We start from the raw sequence: 17007 nt of genomic DNA on the forward strand, positions 1-17007 counted from the left end.
CTCCTCTACACTCCAGGCCTACTGGTACCGCCCCTGCTGGGGTCCCGGCACTGAGGTAAACTGCCATTCGGATACCAATCTTCTGGGCATTCAGACATCAATGGTCTGATCATGTTCTCTTCCGATGTCCAAGAGGAGAGCCCTCCGAAGTCCCCATAGGTCTGTGTGAGAGAGTCCGGGGCACGACGCGCGATCTCCCACGTCACCAGAGTTGGTGCACAGACTGTGAAGGCAATAGTGATTCTCCCTATTCACTGTGCTGGTGTTGGGACTCCTCTCCACAGCACTTGCACTGTTCTCCACATCTTACATACTTGCCAACACTGAGCCTTTCTGGCCACAGAGGCGCATCCTGCTTCTCCCAATCCCTGTCCTGGCACTGTGGATCTTCTCTCTGACCCCATTCTCTGGACTCAAGGAGTGGCTTTTTGGGGTGTCGTAGCTCCTGCAGACACTTTGGCGAAGTCCTCAGAGACCGGGAACATCCAAAGTCCTGGCATACAGTTGCTGTTCCCTTTCTTCACCATGGGCATCGGCAAGTGTCTGCTCCTGCAGCGTGGCTTTGGAGGTGGCCTCCATCCCTCCGGCATAGCAGTCTGCACAACCCTTGGTGCCATTGACATCAGCACCACTGGTGCCGTCCCAGGGTATGCCTGGCCACTGTCCCAGTGTCAGGCACAATGGTGCCCATGGACACCCTGGGGCTTCCCCCTACAGCCCTAGCTTACCCAATTGTTTGCTGGAGCGTCCCAGGCCCCCTTACTGCCGCCAGGGTCTCATGGGTGTCCAGGGGACATGGGAACAACAGTCCTCACTCAACAGATGGCAGGGATGAGTGGCCAATCCCCACCTCATGAGGAAGGCCAACTGGGCCTGGCCACCTCCTCTTCATCGCTGGATGAGGCGATTGTGGCTTCTCCCCCGGCAGTGCCCCAGGAGAACTTGAGACCTGACCAGAACCTCCTGAGGAGAGTGGCTAATGGTTTGGGCTGAGGAGGTGCAAGAGACATCGGACTTGTTGTTTGGGCCCTGGGTCAAGCAGGACCCGGCAGGCTTTGTTCGCCTGGTAAGAGGTGACTACCTGGCAACCAATGGCCAGATTTTAGATCTCCTTGCCCAAAGCCTCCTGCAAAGAATAGAAAGTCCTGATTGAGGAGGGGTCCTCCGTGGTGCTGGCGGCCTTGCAGGTGGTGTCTGATGCCATAGACTTGTTGGCTTGCTCTATGGTTTCTACCATCTCCATGAGGCTTGCAGCCTGGCTTCTTCTGTTGGGCCTCTCTCCGGAGGCACAGAACTCCATTCAGGACCTCTCTTCTGAAATGCGGGCACTATTCACAGAGCAAATGGACACTAAGTTGCACGAGCTGAAGGACTCCCATATGACCTTGAAAACCCTAAGCCTCTATGTCGTGGAGTCTGAGAGGAAGAGGTTTAAGCCCCAGTCCTCCCAACAAAAGGGCCAGTATCCCTGCCAGTATCACGCCCGAAGCCCTCCAAGCTGAGACCGAGCTGCCATCCTCCATCTGGCCAGCCAGGTGAAACCCCAGGGCAAATGTTCCCTTTGAGGGTGCGCCTGGGGATGACATACTGGACTCCCACTAATTTTTGATCCCCAAGGTGAAAGGGGGGCCTACAGCCTCTATTGGACTTGAGGGGCCTAAACAAATATTTGGTCTGCCTCAAGTGCTGTATGGTCTCCCTGACCACTATTATTCCCCATCTGGATCACAGGGACTGGTATGCCGCCTTCAACCTCAAGGATACGTACTTCTATATCACCATCTTCAAAGGTCACAAGCGCTTCCTGAGATTCGTAGTAGGGAAGAACCACTACCAATTCGCTGTCCTGCCTTTTGGCCTATCTCTGGCCTCTAGAGTTTTCACCAAGTTCATGTTGGTGGTTGCGGCATACCTGAGGCATTTGGTTGTACAGGTGTACCCTTACCTGGACAACTGGCTCGTCAAGGGCCCATCAAGGTGGAAGGTCGAGTGCGATTTGCGTCTCCTCCAGGACACATGCCGCCAGCTTGGCCTGCTGATAAATGAGAAAAAGTCCCACTTGGTACCAAATGAAAGGAGAGTTAATAGGAGTAGTTCTGGACTCGACGTTGGCCAGAGCATCACTCCAAGAGAGATTTGAGGTCCCTCAACATGCTGACACCCCCATAACCACAGCATGGGTGTGTCTGCAGATCCTGGCCAAGCTCAGAATGAGGCACCTCCAGATGGGGCTGACCTTGATGTACCAGTGAAACACTCTTTAGGAAGCGTGGCAACAGTCGCACCCCAAGTTCTGTTGGGCCTGGCATGGTGGATGAGCCCAGACCAAGTCATGTCAAGCATTCCATACCATTCTCAACCGCACTCGAGAGAGCTAGTAGCTAATGCATCAGACACGCCACATAAACCTAAAAGAGCCAAGAGGGATTAGGAACATGTGTGAGGTGTTTCTCCCTCCTATCACAGACAGGGTGGTGTGCATCCTCACATCCAACACCACCACTATGTACAACATAAACAGACAAGGAAGGGCCTGTTCCTCAGAGCTCTGCAAGGAAGATATGAGTCTCTGGGAGTTTTGCGTCCTGCATTGCATTGTGCTAGAAGCCTGTGACCACAGATCGTCTCAGCAGAGAGTTCTTGTCTCACCAGGAGTGGGTTTTCCACCCCGACATGACTGCCTCCCTCTTCCATCACTGGGGCTTCCCCTTTGGACCTCTTCGGTATGAGAGAGAATACAAAGTGCAGATGATTCTGCCCCCAGTTCGGCTTCGAGCTGGGCTTTTTTCAGATGAGTTCCTATATCATTGGTTGGAAAGTCTCTGACGCCTTCCCTGTGTTTCCCCTAACCAACAAAGTCCGCAAAAGCTCAAAAGGGACAAGGCGATGGTGATCCTTCTTGCACCAGCCTGGCATTGCCAGCTTTGTTTTGGGGCAGTGATGGACCAAGTGTCCCGTACTCCCAGATGGCTGCCGCTGAGACTGGAGTTACTCTCCCAGAACCAAGGGCACTTGCTCCACCCAAACCTTAGCTTGCTCCACCTGACAGTGTGCTTCACCTGTAGTTGAACCCTCAGGAGCCAGCGTGTTCTGGCGATGTTCAGAGGGCTCTCCTTGAGAGTTAAAAGCCCTCAACGTGGTCCACCTATGCTGTCAAATGGACCCGTTTCTCCGTATGGGTGCAGTAGCACCAGGTCGTCCAAGCTGAAGCTTCCCTTCAGGAAATGCTGGACTGCTTGCTGCACCTGAAGCAGCAAGGCCTTGCTCTGGCCACCATTAGAGTCCACCTGGCAGCCATTTCCGTGTTTCATCTGCTCATCAAAGACCGTTCAGTGTTCTCCCATGATGTCAGCTCCCAGTTCCTGGGAGTCCTGGAACGCTTCTCCCCTCAGGTCAAATTCCCTCTCCCATAGTGGAACCTGAACCTGGTCTTGGTGCAGCTCGTGCATTTAGGGTTCATTATGGTATAATAATCCATTGCAAATTGATTTTTATCGTTCAGAAATGTCAAGCCACTTAACTAACTCCTTAATCTCCTTCTGCAAATAATACTCTTTTCCTTTTCCTTTTCCTTTTCCTTTTCCTTTTCCTTTTCCTTTTCCTTTTAGGCCTGGCCAGAGAACTGCAGATGATCTAGAAATTATATATGAAGAACTTCTTCACATTAAAGCCTTATCTCATCTTTCTACCACAGTAAGTGTTTTGATTAATTTTGCTCATATATAACTCATGGCCAAAAAAGGACTGACATGGTGTGGAGGTTGAGGGTCCTGGGGCTCTTTCCATCCCATGCTGAGAAGCTACCAACCTTTGGAACACTGAGCACGGGCACTGTGTGTTGCTGGTGCCACGTCTCAATGGGGAAGTGGACGTTTTGCTGTGTTCACTAAAATTCTTCTGGGGTCTCCATAGACCTTCTTCACCGCCCTTATTTGTGACCAATGGCTTAAAGCCACGGTCTGGCCCCAAATCCATATGTAATTTAATAGATGTTGATCCTCACCCTGCTCCGTATTAATGGGAGTAGAGTGGTGTCCATTGGCATACTGTTACATTTAGCACCAAAAATGCAGTACACCCAAAAGCTGTAATTCGTCTCTTTTTATTTTAAGGTAAAGCGAGAATTAGCAGGTGTTCTAATCTTTGAGTCACATCCGAAAGCAGGAACTGTCTGTAAGTAAAAGGGTTCCTGTCATATCTTTATTTTTCTCACATGTGGCATTAGATGAGTATTTAAATTACTATGCAAAACTTGAATATTCCAAAGCTCTTTGTTCAGAATGTGCATCTTAGTTTTTGGTTTGACCCATTTTTAATGTAATGGCCTGTTGGAAAACATGTTTGGATTGCTGTTTGGACATATGCTCCTACAAATGTTTGGGAGTGTTTGTATTTGGGGGTTTGGTTTTGAACTCATCTCTAATTAAAGTGGAATTTAATTTTATCATACATTAATGAAAATGTTATTTTCATAGTATTCAGAAACTCAGCTTTGTATATGAAAATGTTTAAAATACTATAATAGTTTAAAATTTTATACGGAGAAACACTGTAAAATTAATGTCAGATTCTCACCAGAAAATCTTTTCTCTTTTTGGTAGTGTTCAATCAGGGAGAAGAAGGTACTTCTTGGTACATTATCCTAAAGGGATCGGTAAATGTAGTCATTTATGGCAAGGTATTTCTGAAGACTTTTTTTTATTCTTTTTATCAAAAACAAATGAAAACAGAACTGTAAGAATAAATTGTACTGGAATACAGTTTGTCTTACAGCAAGATTGTGTTGTTTGGAATAACTAGTTGAGTGTTGTTTTCAGTTTTTAATGAAGAAATCATTCAAAATTATTTCATGCTATAATTTATATGTATATGTACAATTTCAAGATTATAGCCCACATGAATATAACTCAGTGCAGTTACAGCCACACTTGTAGTACCAAGTGTTTTAAAACAAACACAAATATAAAGCATTATGTCACTACATACCCTCTCCAAGTTACTCATGGACTCCTTAGCTTGATAGCTCATGCACAGACGACACACGGACATTTAGCACTTAGCAGGAATTACTACTTTAATTGCAAGAGTACTTGTCACACCATATTACTGACATTGTCTTAATATAGCTTTGTTCTCCTTCACTGATAGCCAGCTACTGTACTAAACTGCCCCAAGTTATAGTCTTATAATCCCCATGTAGCAACACTGAACAAAACATAATGCCCAAATTCACATGTAGGCTGCATCTAAGCTAGGTCTATACTGCACTCCTGAAAAAATGAAGAAGAATGGCTCTTGTGCAAGAGAGGATTTGTGCACAAAAAGGAGCCGTCTACACTGCCTCTTGCACAAAAATGGCCCCAATTAATTATACAAATGAAGTGTGGCAATATGCTAATCCGAGCTTCATTTGCATAGGCGTTTGTGCAAGAGCGCAGTATAGATGTAACCTTACACTATGAGCAGTAGTGTGATTCTCCTACTCTCACACAGCACTCCAACTAGCTCGCATCAACGGCTAGCAGTGCAGTTGCAGCAGAATGATTAGCTGCAGCAGTTGCACAGCTTTGCTGGACTGAATATGTACTCCCTGGTTTCAGGAAGGTTTTGTACTTAGCACAGCTCACTGTACCTCCACTGCTGCTACCCATGCTACTGTGGCTTTGCTGCTCTTTCTATCCAAGCCAGCTGCCATTGAGCTAGCACGGTTTGTGTATATGAACAGGGAAGTCAGACACCCTACTTCTGAGTGATAGACTTAGCCAAGTCTTTTTGAGTTGCTAAGACCTAGTGGCCACAACATGGTTGCCACAGTCCTTTGGGGAAAGAGCCTATTGGATGTAAACTGAATATGCTTCCCTCTAGGTTGCTGCTTTAATCTATCATATAGGCCCATTGCTCCACTGGTAAATGATTCCATGGTTTATATTTATGTTCAGATCTGCTGCCAAATGATTCTGGCAGTCATAGTCTGACACTCCCTGGTTCCAACTACTAACCTTCAATTACTGAATCACCTCTTTTATATCTTCAAGGCTGTTTTTGCACTTTACTAAAGGCCAAAGTGTTTGGTTCCCCCTCCTTCATCCATTTAAAAAGATTATAGTTTTTTGAAGTCTATCTAATTTTTATCCTAAAAATATAATTAAATCTTTTGACTGCTGGAAAGGCAAAAATTCTTAATTTTGCAGCCTGAGGTTCATCCTAATTTTCTCCTTTTGTTCTGCTTCCTGTTCTCACTCTCCATGAACAGATCCAATGCCATATATTGTACTGTCAGTTCAACGCCACCCTCATGCTCCCTGCCCTTTGGCTAATAGTTTCTGACTTACTTGTGAATGAATGACCAATCAGAAGTATTACCATTTGTGAACATGATCACATATGAGCCATCATATATTCATTTACATTTTATTCATCTTATCAACCTTTTACCATAACATGGAGATACAATTCATATTTCCTTTTATGCCATTTCACGTCTAATTATTTAATCATGTATAACTAATTTTGAAGATGCTGGCTAGATGTTTTCAGTATAATTAATGTGTCACTTCTCTAGACTATTTTTAAAATGTTCATTGTTAAACAATTATAACTCACCCACCTAGCCTCTCTAATATCTTGGGATCAAGATAGCTGTAGCAACACACAAAATTCTGCTGGTCGTTCAGTTTAAGTCATGTCTACGCAACAGGGCTAAAGCCGAAATATGCTACACAATTTGAGCTACGTCAGTTGCATAGCTTAAGTCGAAATTTCAGCTTTTGGCGTTGTCAACACAGCAAGGTCTGAGTTAGAGCACTCTTCCTCCGACTTCCCTTACTCCTCGTAAAATGAGGGTTCAGGCGTCGGAGTAAGAAGTCCAGCTCGACATTATTTCAATGTTATGTCGAAATAACTGCTTGCTGTGTAGACATGGACTATGTTATTTTGGAATAACGTCATTTATTCTGAAATAACACTGCTGTGTTGACATAGCCTTTGTTCTGCAAGACATCTGATAAAAAAATTAGTACTATACAAAATTAGCATAATTTAGATTAAAAATAGGAAAAACATTGGTCAACAGGCAGAAGCAAAATAATAATCATAGCTGAGGCATCATCAGCCTACAGGGGCATGCCTAGTGAGATCCTACAGTTCTTGGCCAAGTGCTATTCAATATTTTCATCAATGATAACAAAATAAGAGAATTGCTGTTACACTTGGTAGATAACACAAAAATTGGTAAATAATGATGGAGACAGGTGAGTTTTATATAGCCAAATCTAGATCTCCTGGTAAGGTGGGCTTATTTGAGTAATATGCCAAACATAATGTCATATCTAGAAATAGAAAATGTAGATCACATTTATAAAATGGAGACAGTATCCTGATAAGCAGTGACACTGAAAAGGATTGTTGGGTATGGTAGATAAGATGAATGTGAGCTCCAAGGGCAGTGTTGTAACTAGGAAGAGGGACACTATCCTTGGACACATAAATGGGATATCAAGAGTATGGAATTGGTGTCTCGGTACATGGCATTAGCAAGACTATTACTGGAGTACTTTAAAACATTTTGAAAAGTTGGACCAGGTTCAGAAAAGAGTTTCAAGAACGATTTGAGGTCTTGAAAACATGCCTCCTAGTCAGACACTTAAGTAGCTCAATCTAATTTAGGCAAGAAAAGACGTAGAGGTTACTTGATTGCAGTCTCCAGTTACCTCCATGGGGAAGTGTAACGAGGCAAAGGCCCAGCCTCTTCCTTCCTGAGGGCTGCTTGGCCTCCCAAATAAGGCTCAGAAGGCTTCAGCATAGTGCAACACCCATGTCTCTATTCTTTTGCAGCTTCTCTCCATCAGTGTCCAGCCAGATACAAATTGTACAGGGTTTGTCTCCACTCCCAGGCAGAGTCACCAGCTAAGAGGCTGCCAACTCCCTCCCTGACTGACTTCTACCAGATGCCCTCTCCCTGCCTTCTGACCCCCTCCCAGGCTTTGTAGGCTCTGGCCCGTTGGGCCGGCATGTGTTGCCAGTCTTCAGACTGGCATCATCTCCAATCTGTTCCTCATGATTAGAGCTGAGCGGGCAAGGGCTCTTGCATCAGAGGAAGCAATTTCTGATACAAGATGGCTCTTGAGTTTGGCAGAATCACGGGGAGGTGAATCTGCTAGTACTCTTCCTAAATTGTTGTAATTGAGAAAAATATTGGCTTAAAGGGAGATGTTTGTGGGAAACTGAGGAATCTGGATTCTCATAACCTACATTTTGAAAAGCTATGGAAACATATGACTTTGAAACATTTTAATGTCACCGCTTCCTCCTTCACACACTTCATAAAATCCTCTGCACTGAACTCTATGTAGTGCCTCAGAAAAACTAATACATCAGTCAAATTTCTCTGTAGAACATTACAAAAATTATACTGTACAGTGGAAAGCAGTAGAATTGGCAGGTCTGCATTCACCTGGTTCAAAAGAGAGACTTACAGGTTTGTAATTCTCAGGGTTACCTCATTATCTTTTAGAAAACTAAGGTACAGAACTGGCTACCTTCCAATTCTCTAGTATAGTAATTGACTGTAATGAGATTAATTATTTTTATTAGTAGCTGAACTGTTCTGTTCTTATATCCTTCGGATCTCTTGGATGAATACCATTCAGTCCTGGTGAGCTGAATACCATTCAGTCCTCCATTTCGTCTGGAGTTTTTGTCCAGGCCTTTCCTATCATCCTTACTTATGTTTGTATTACTCACTGCCTTAGCAGATGCTTTTATGTGACCTGAATGCTCCTCTGTACCTGTCAGTTTTCCTTCAATTCCTACTTAAAATAATCCTCCAAAACTGTTTTTTTTTTGTCTGTATTCTGTTCTGATTTTAGTGAAGGCAAAGCTCAGAAAGTGCCCCAGTGCCTAATACATTTTCTCTTTATGAGGGAGATTTTCACCAGTGAATATGGAAGCTCGCAACTCCTTTTGACTTTTAATGGTAGTTCGGCGCCTAACGCTTTGTGCCTTTAAAATTCTCCCTCAACATTTTCTCATCCAAGCACTGAGGTGCTGAATTTATTACTGGACCTGCTTGTGGAACTCTAAGCATTTCAGTGACAGCTACCATAGAGGTCCAAGTATTAAGTCTTTTCCTTATTCACCCAGATTTAGCTTCTATCTAGGTCCTCTCTCACTCCACCCTGTGAGCCTGATTGCCAGCCAGTGGGAATCGGCATAACTCTATAATCACTGGAGCTATGCTGATTTATATCAGATGAAGATCTGGCTCTGTGCCATAGCATCAATAGATAAAATGACCAAGCAACTCCTTGGCAGTCACTAGAAGCATATCTGGATGCCTTATGAGCTCTGTCTTATGAGCTATACCATATGTAAATAGCTGGTAAATAACTGAATAATTCACATGGTCACCACATAGCTATTGAGCTAATGCTCAAATTCTGTACCACGGAGGTGGGGAACCTAAGGCCTGGGGGCCAGATGCAGCCACCTAGCTTTCCTGGATCTGACCCCCAAAGCTCAGGGATACTCCTCCCCTGCATTCAGGCTCCCATGCTGGCACTCCAGACCCTCAACATCTCCCTATGGGGTTGGAGCAAACTAACTCTACTAGCTTGCCCCCCTAGGCTCCTGTGGCTAAGGGGAATATGGAAGTGCCTTTCTCCTTCTCAGTTGGGGGCCATGTCAGTGAGGATTTGGTTTGCTTCTTATTTGGGTGTGGCCCCTGACTGATTTTTCTGAGGCTTAGCAGCCCTTGACCCAAAAAAGTTCCCCACCCCTACTCTATCACTGCTATCTGTTAACTTATTACAGTGGCGTTCCCATCTCCTCTGAGAACCTCGTTGGTATATGAGGAATGATCAATCTCCTTTACCTAAATTGGAAGATGGAAATGTGTAGCCTTCATTCCACATAGATTCTTCTATCATTAGATCAGGACCTTCATTATGGATATATATGTTATTTAAAAAAGCAGAATAGGTAACACTGTTAGCGCACGTCTACACTGCAGAGCAAAAGTTGAATTAAACCACACAACTTCAGCTATGTCAATTGTGTAGCTGAAGGCTTTTGACAATGTCTACACACCAGGAAGTCGAAGGAAGAACACTCTTCCTTTGACTTCCCTTACTCCTCGGGAAATGAGGGTAACAGGAGTCAGAGCAAGAAGTTTGCCATCTCAAAATTATTTCAAAATAACGGCTTGCTGTGTACTTTGTTATTTCAAAATAATGCTGCAGTATAGACCCTTACTATTGCAATTTTTTGGGAGGAGAGAATTTGACTCCAAACCTATTCTTCAGCAAACCTGATCTGTATTTTTCATGGTCTCTTTTTTTTAAAATCAACAGCTTGCTAATCATCAACAAGGCCAGAAGAGTCCTCCTCTCTGAATCTAATTTCAGAGAACAAGCCAATTCTTTTCTATTCTTAAGCAGCATTGTTTCCTATTCATCATTTTAGCTGTTGATTTCCTGCCAAATACATTTGTTTTAATATTGGATTTTGAAGTCTGGTGTTTGCACATGGTGTTTCAATGGAATGAACTACAATGATGATTTTTGTATATAAATGTTTTGCTATTTATAGGGTGTGGTATGTACCCTACATGAAGGAGATGATTTTGGCAAGTTAGCTTTAGTGAATGATGCTCCAAGAGCAGCGTCCATTGTTTTACGAGAAGATAACTGCCACTTCTTGAGAGTTGACAAGGAGGACTTTAATAGAATACTTAGGGTAAGTATTGGGTAAGTCATGACACTAACACAAGTCCTCTGATACTTGCCTCCTCCACTGGCCTATTTTCTATCCTTACAAACATTTTCAGAACCCGTGTCATTAATATCAATAAATGCAAATCAATCCAAAGCATCATTTGAAATAATTTGTAATTAAAGAAGAGATATACAATATCCTAGAAAGAAAAAGAAAAGTAGTACTTTGAATAAACTACTGGAAAATACATTGATGCCTGCTCAATGGCTTTTGAATGATATACTGGCTGAATTTTTGTGGTTATTAGTGTTAGAAAAAAAAGCTCTGTTGTGTTGTTTATAACTTGAATCTGGGCTTAGATGATCTGATTTGTGATTGAGTGGGAACATCCCATAATACACAGGGCCAGAAACATTACCACCATATGTAGGAATGTCTACATCCTACTGGAGTGATGACAAAATCCACTCAAGACAGCACTGTGCTTGAAAAAAATCTTTCTACTGTGGAGTGGCACCCGGCCTAATAGGGAGTGAGATGCTTGAGGTACTGAGACCTAGTTAGTCTTTGAGATTTCACTTTAGCTTTGGGTTGCTCTTGCTATCTGATTTCAGCAGGATTTCAAAGACTGCACTCCTGTACTGAAACCTGGGTGCCGGACTGCTTTTCATTTGTGTTTTTATGCATGCTCCAGTTTTCAGCTCTGGCTTTACTTTTGTATAATTGTTTCCATCCTAGACTCTGAGCAGCTCTAACACTTTATTGGGCTAGGATTTATTAGTCTTCAAAGCATCCTTCCAAACAAACAGTATTTAAAAATGAATGGCTAACAAATGCCAGATTATGAATAATTATCAATGAAGTAGGGGTAGAAACAACTCTACATTTTAAAGGTGAGGAAAAAGCATGCCAGAACCAGCCTGCTTTTTTCCCACCTCATAGCTGTGAGCACCTCCCTGCTGGCTACTGCTCTAGACTTCCTCATGATTGCCCCCACCAGGGGAATCCAGTTGCAGATCCTCTTCACTCTGCCTGCAGAAAGAAAGGCTGCAGACAGGAAAACTAACAAGGGAAGGACCAGCTGCAGAGCTTGGCTCCTCAGCCTTTATTTCAGTTATTGAAAATTTTAAAATGAATCAAAGTAATTAAGCAGCCAAGTCAGGTGCAGTAACCATATTAAAAATAACTTGTCTTGCAGGATGTTGAAGCAAATACAGTAAGACTCAAAGAACATGACCAAGATGTCTTGGTATTGGAGAAGATCCCAGCAGGAAACAGAGCTTCTAATCAAGGAAACTCACAGCCGCAGCACAAGTATGTTTTCATTCAATAGTGCAAATGTCAGACTGTGATTAACCTTTTCATATGGTATTATTATCTAAACAATAGCATATTCTCCCTTTCTGTGGAAGAAGTCAGTGTATGTAAGGGTTGTTTTTTTTTAGCATCAGCTAATCACATGCCCTGTAGTGCATAATGTATCAATTTCCAGCTGCACACTAGGTCTACAACTTTACACAATAATTCTCGAAAGCTTTAACTCTAAATATTCATCTCATGAATGGCTTTTAAACAGATTGCATATGGGGAATGATAAAACTCCATTAAGCAGAGCAATTGCATAAAATACATGGGGAAAATACATTGTTTTATTACTAAGTACAGATGTTTCTTCTTTGGATTTTAAATTCAGGATTCTAATAAAAAATACTAGATTAATTTTATGCACAGTGTGAAGAATTCAGACAGAAAAGTAACTCGTTGAATAGGCTTGCATTCTCTTTTATAATTATTCCTCATATTTCTCCTGACTTCTTACCTAGAGGCAGGAAGCACAGTTCTAAAATGAAGTAAAGGGGGGGAGTTAAGCTATCACCATTGGAAATGAATGGAACTGCTGGAAAAAAATCCATAAGATAGAGATTGTGAAACTTACTGTCATTCTACATTTGAAAATATGCTTGAATTCACTGTTGATATACAGTTGGGCTGGATTGTTGTCTCCATTGTTCCAATAGTTTAAATTCCCCAGTATAGAAGTAATGGCATCCTGTACACACATTTGTTTGCACATGCATGCTTTGCACGCATATGATTTACATGTTGACTTGGGCAAATACGTGGTAATTCTGAAAAAAAATCAATTTGGGTTGAACTGAAAACTGAACATTTTGGGGGACAAATGGCAAGTTGAAAAATTTTAAAAGTTTTGTTTCTGGTCAAATTAAACATTCAATTTCTGGACACGCAAAATAAAAGCAAAGGAAATAAAGCCTAGAAAAGTTGGTGCCTCCCTTTCAACGTTTAGCCCAGTAGTTAGGGCACTCACCTGAGCTGTGGAAGACCTGCCTCAGTTTCCCTCTCTCTGCCTTATGTGGGGCAGGGAATTGATATCAAACATTGCAGGAGAGTGCTAACCACTAGGCTGTGGGTATTTGCATGTGGAGTTTTCTCATTCTCTTCTGTTGAGGCTTTTCCATTTTGTATAAAATATTTGGCTAATCAATAGACCAGAGAGAGCATGTGAGAGTGACTCAATAGCCCGGTGAATAAGCACCCAACTTCTGATGAGGGAGGCCTGTCTCCATCTCCCTGCTTCAATGAACGGTCAGTTATATTTATACAGTGGAATAGCTTTACCTGGAAAAATCCCTGTTCTGCATCAGGCAGAGAGGGGAACTAATGCTGGGTCACCTGTTTACCAGGTGAGGACATAAACCACTGAACTAATGAATACAGGAGAGGAACCACTGCCATTCTCTTCCCTCCATTATGTGCCTAAGTCTACTTGTGAATTCTACCCCTCAAGTGATTTGGAGTGAAACTATCTGGTGAATTCCTGTTATGCTGGTGGATAGCTTTAGGTTGATTGAAATTGGATTTTTTTCCAAAAAGGCTATTTGCCTGAAAAATGTGACCCGGTTCTGTTCAGACATATGTGCAGTCACAGGTACTTGTTATCAAACGCACACTTACAACAAGTACAAAAAAACCCAAAGCAAAATGCAGAGGGAGGTGGCACTGATTCTCCCCCACCCATCCAATGTGTTGTGATTTCACAAAAATGTGCAGATTCCTTGGACAATAATGGATGTGCCTTTTGCCATCATATATCCAGGGTGGTTGGGATTTCTAACACAGCTAATATTAGGAAATGGAAAGTATTGGAGCCTTTTTTTTCTGTTCCTCTCTTTTACCCAGACAAGAAATTCATTTTCCTTTAATTTTGAGTGTTTTTTATTATTTTAAAATAAGACATAAGGTTAGTGCTAGCACTGCCCATTTTTAGTGCAATTTTCTTCTGATGTGTAATGATCGCCAATCTGTTACAGTATTTATCATTAGCTAGTTTATCTTTAAGGATTTAAATAAAACATTCCTTGTATTTTTACACACATTTTTCATCTGCAGTGTACTCTGTCATCACACACTATGACTAAGTTACCAGACCCAGGCATTCCCTTGCAGCAAATAGTTCTTCAAGTGCTTGCTCATGTACATACACACATGTTTATTTCTGCTGCATGCGCCGGAAGTTTTTCCCTAAGCAGCACCCTGGAGTGGTGCATGCATGCCGCACTATATAGAGGCCCTCCTCCCGCAGCACTTCCTCCTCATTTTCTCCTTACTGCCAGTGAAGGTGCTTGGCACTCCCTTTGCATTGTTGATGGTTCTAAACAAACTGCTAAGTACCTGTAAAGTATTGGATTTCTAATTCCCATTGAAGAGACTCTGCCTCGGGGATGGGGTGTGCCCCACCCCGCTGGCTTTACAGCCTGTGTGGTGTGCTGCTGGCCCAGGACAGTCAGCAATCCACATGCTGACTGCCTGCATTGCCTGGGGAAAGGACACATTTTGGACAAGTATCCCAGAACTATTAAAGAGTGAAGCATTCATCTTAGAGTACTCTGAATGGAGTCTGCACTTGTCCTGCAGGATCAGTGGTCGGACTTGGCACTGAATATTGGTACCTCGGTGCACCCCATCTTCCTCTTCTGCTCGCCTATAGCCAAGAGGGCTAAGCAGAAGTACTTTGTCCTGCGAGGGACCATGACTACCTTTACACCAACCTGCCACCCAACTCCCTCGTAGTAGAATCGGTCAATCACAGGGAGCACCAGGGCCAGCCAATTCCCACCCCAAGAATTAAGACTCCAAACGCTTGGACTTGTTGGTAGATTTATTCTTTGGCCAATTTTCAATTAAAGGTGGCGAACAACCAGGCTTTGTTCACCAGATTTGAGGTGAATACCTGGCAGGCACTGGCCAGATTTGAGATCTCCCTGCCTGAAGCCTCCAGCAAGAAGTATAAGGCCCTGATCGAGGAGGAGACCTCCATGGCACTGGTTGCCTTGCAGGTGGCTCACTTTATGGCTTCCACCATCTACATGAGGCTTTTGCGGCCTGGCTTCTTCTATAGGGCCTGTCTCGGGAGGCACAGAACTCCATTCAGGACCTCCCTTTTGACATGGGGGCCCTATTCGCAGTACAAACGGACACTAAGTTGTACGGGCTAAAGAACTCCCATATGACCTTGAAAACCCCAGACCTCTACATCCCAGGATCTCAGAGGAAGAGGTTTAAGCCCCAGTCCTCCCAACAAAAGGACCAGTATCTCTGCCAAGAGGGAGGCCCTTGACGCCTGAAGCCCTCCAAGTAGAGACAGGGCTGCCATCCTCCATCTGGCCAACAATTGACCAGCCAGGTGAAACCCCAGGGCAAGCGTTCCCTTTGAGGGTGCACTTGGGGACACCACACTAGATTTCCAAGATCCTGCTGGCCTGTTCTCCTTCAGGCTCTGTCCATTCCTCCTGGCATGGAGTAACATTACATCAGACTGTTGGGTCCTAGCCACCTTCCATACCACCCTCCCACTCTCCTCCCCATCCCTCTTCAGGGAGAACAGGAGCTATCCCAGGTGGGAGCAGTGGAGAGGGTACCGCTGGAGTTCAAGAACAAAGGTTTCTATTCCCACTAGTATGTCATCCGCAAAGCAAAAGGGGGCCTACGACTTATATTGGACTTGAGGGGCCTCAACAAATATTTAGTCTGCCTCATATTGCATATTGTCTCCCTGGCCTCCCTCAATTCCAACCTGGATCACGGGGACTGGGATACCTCAAATTCCCTCAAATTCAAGGATGCGTACTTCCATATCGCCATCTTCAAAAGTCACAAGCGCTTCTTGAGATTCGTAGTGGGGATTACCAATTCACTGTCCTGCTTTTTGGCCTATCTATGGCCCCCAGGGTTTTCACCAAATGCATGTCGGTAGTTGAGTCGGTAGTGAGGTGTCAGGGTGTACAGGTGTACCCTTACTTGGACGACGGGCTCATCAAGGACCCGTTGAGGTGGAAGGTCCAGCACAACACGTGTCTCTACCTGGACACATGCCACTGGCTCGGCCTGCTGATAAACGAGGAAAAGTCCCTCTTGGTACCAATTCAAAGGATAGAGTACATAGGAGCTGTTCTAGACTCGACCACAGCCAGAGCATTGCTCCCTCAAGAGAGATTTGAGATCCTGCCAGCCCTCATTCAGCAACTAACAGATGCCCCCATGACCACAGCATCGGTGTGTCAGCAGATCCTGGGGCTGCTTGCATGTACGTAGTGCCCCAGGCCAGGTTCAGAATGAAGCCCTTCCAGCTGTAGCTGGCCATTGTATATGTACCAGTAAAACACTCTCTGGAAAGTGTGGTAACAGTCCCACCCCAAATTCTGATGGCCTTGGCCTGGTGGACGAGCCCAGACCAAGTCATGTTGGGTGTGCCATACCATCCTAAAGTGCACTTGAGAGAACTAGTCGCTGACGTTTCGGACTGCCGTTTGGGGCCGACATGGGGACCCTCAAACTCTTGGCATGTTGTCCGCTTAAGAGAGATTGCTCCACATAAACATAAAAGTGCCAAGAGCAATCAGGAACACGTGTGAGGTGTTTCTCTATTACCTCACAAATGGGGGGTGCGCGTCCTCACAGACAACACTGCCACTATGTGCTATATAAGCAAACAAGGAGGAGTCCACTCAACAGAGCTCTGCAAGGAAGCTTATGAGACTCTGGGAGTTTTGTGTCTTTCAAGGCATCATGCTAGAAACCTGTCACCTTCTGGGGGTTCGGAATGTGATCGCAGATTGTTTCAGCAGAGTTCTCCTCTCATTATGAGTGGGCTCTCCACCCTGAAATGACTGCCTCCCTCTTCCGTGAATGGAGCTTTTCCCATTGACCTCTTTGCAATGAGAGACAATGCAAAGTGCAGCCAGTTCTGCTCCTAGTTCAGCCTGGAGCATGGGG

The 17007-nt window shown here is 44.1% G+C and overlaps 1 protein-coding gene across 4 annotated transcripts in view; it reads left to right on the plus strand.

Annotated features, from left to right (window-relative positions):
* RAPGEF4 (Rap guanine nucleotide exchange factor 4) overlaps window positions 1–17007 on the plus strand; it is a 230160-nt gene that overhangs the window by 165223 nt on the left and 47930 nt on the right. For all 4 annotated transcript variants that reach the window (XM_089779764.1, XM_006116479.5, XM_014570177.4 and 1 more), the window contains 5 exons: window positions 3609–3693; window positions 4113–4173; window positions 4602–4678; window positions 10588–10734; window positions 11912–12027. In XM_089779764.1, coding sequence (XP_089635890.1) covers window positions 3609–3693; window positions 4113–4173; window positions 4602–4678; window positions 10588–10734; window positions 11912–12027 — 486 coding nt within the window. The remainder of the gene's footprint in view (window positions 1–3608; window positions 3694–4112; window positions 4174–4601; window positions 4679–10587; window positions 10735–11911; window positions 12028–17007) is intronic.

The sequence above is a fragment of the Pelodiscus sinensis genome, chromosome 7 (assembly GCF_052426305.1).
Source record: "Pelodiscus sinensis isolate ZL-2025 chromosome 7, ASM5242630v1, whole genome shotgun sequence".
Lineage (NCBI taxonomy): Eukaryota > Metazoa > Chordata > Testudines > Trionychidae > Pelodiscus > Pelodiscus sinensis.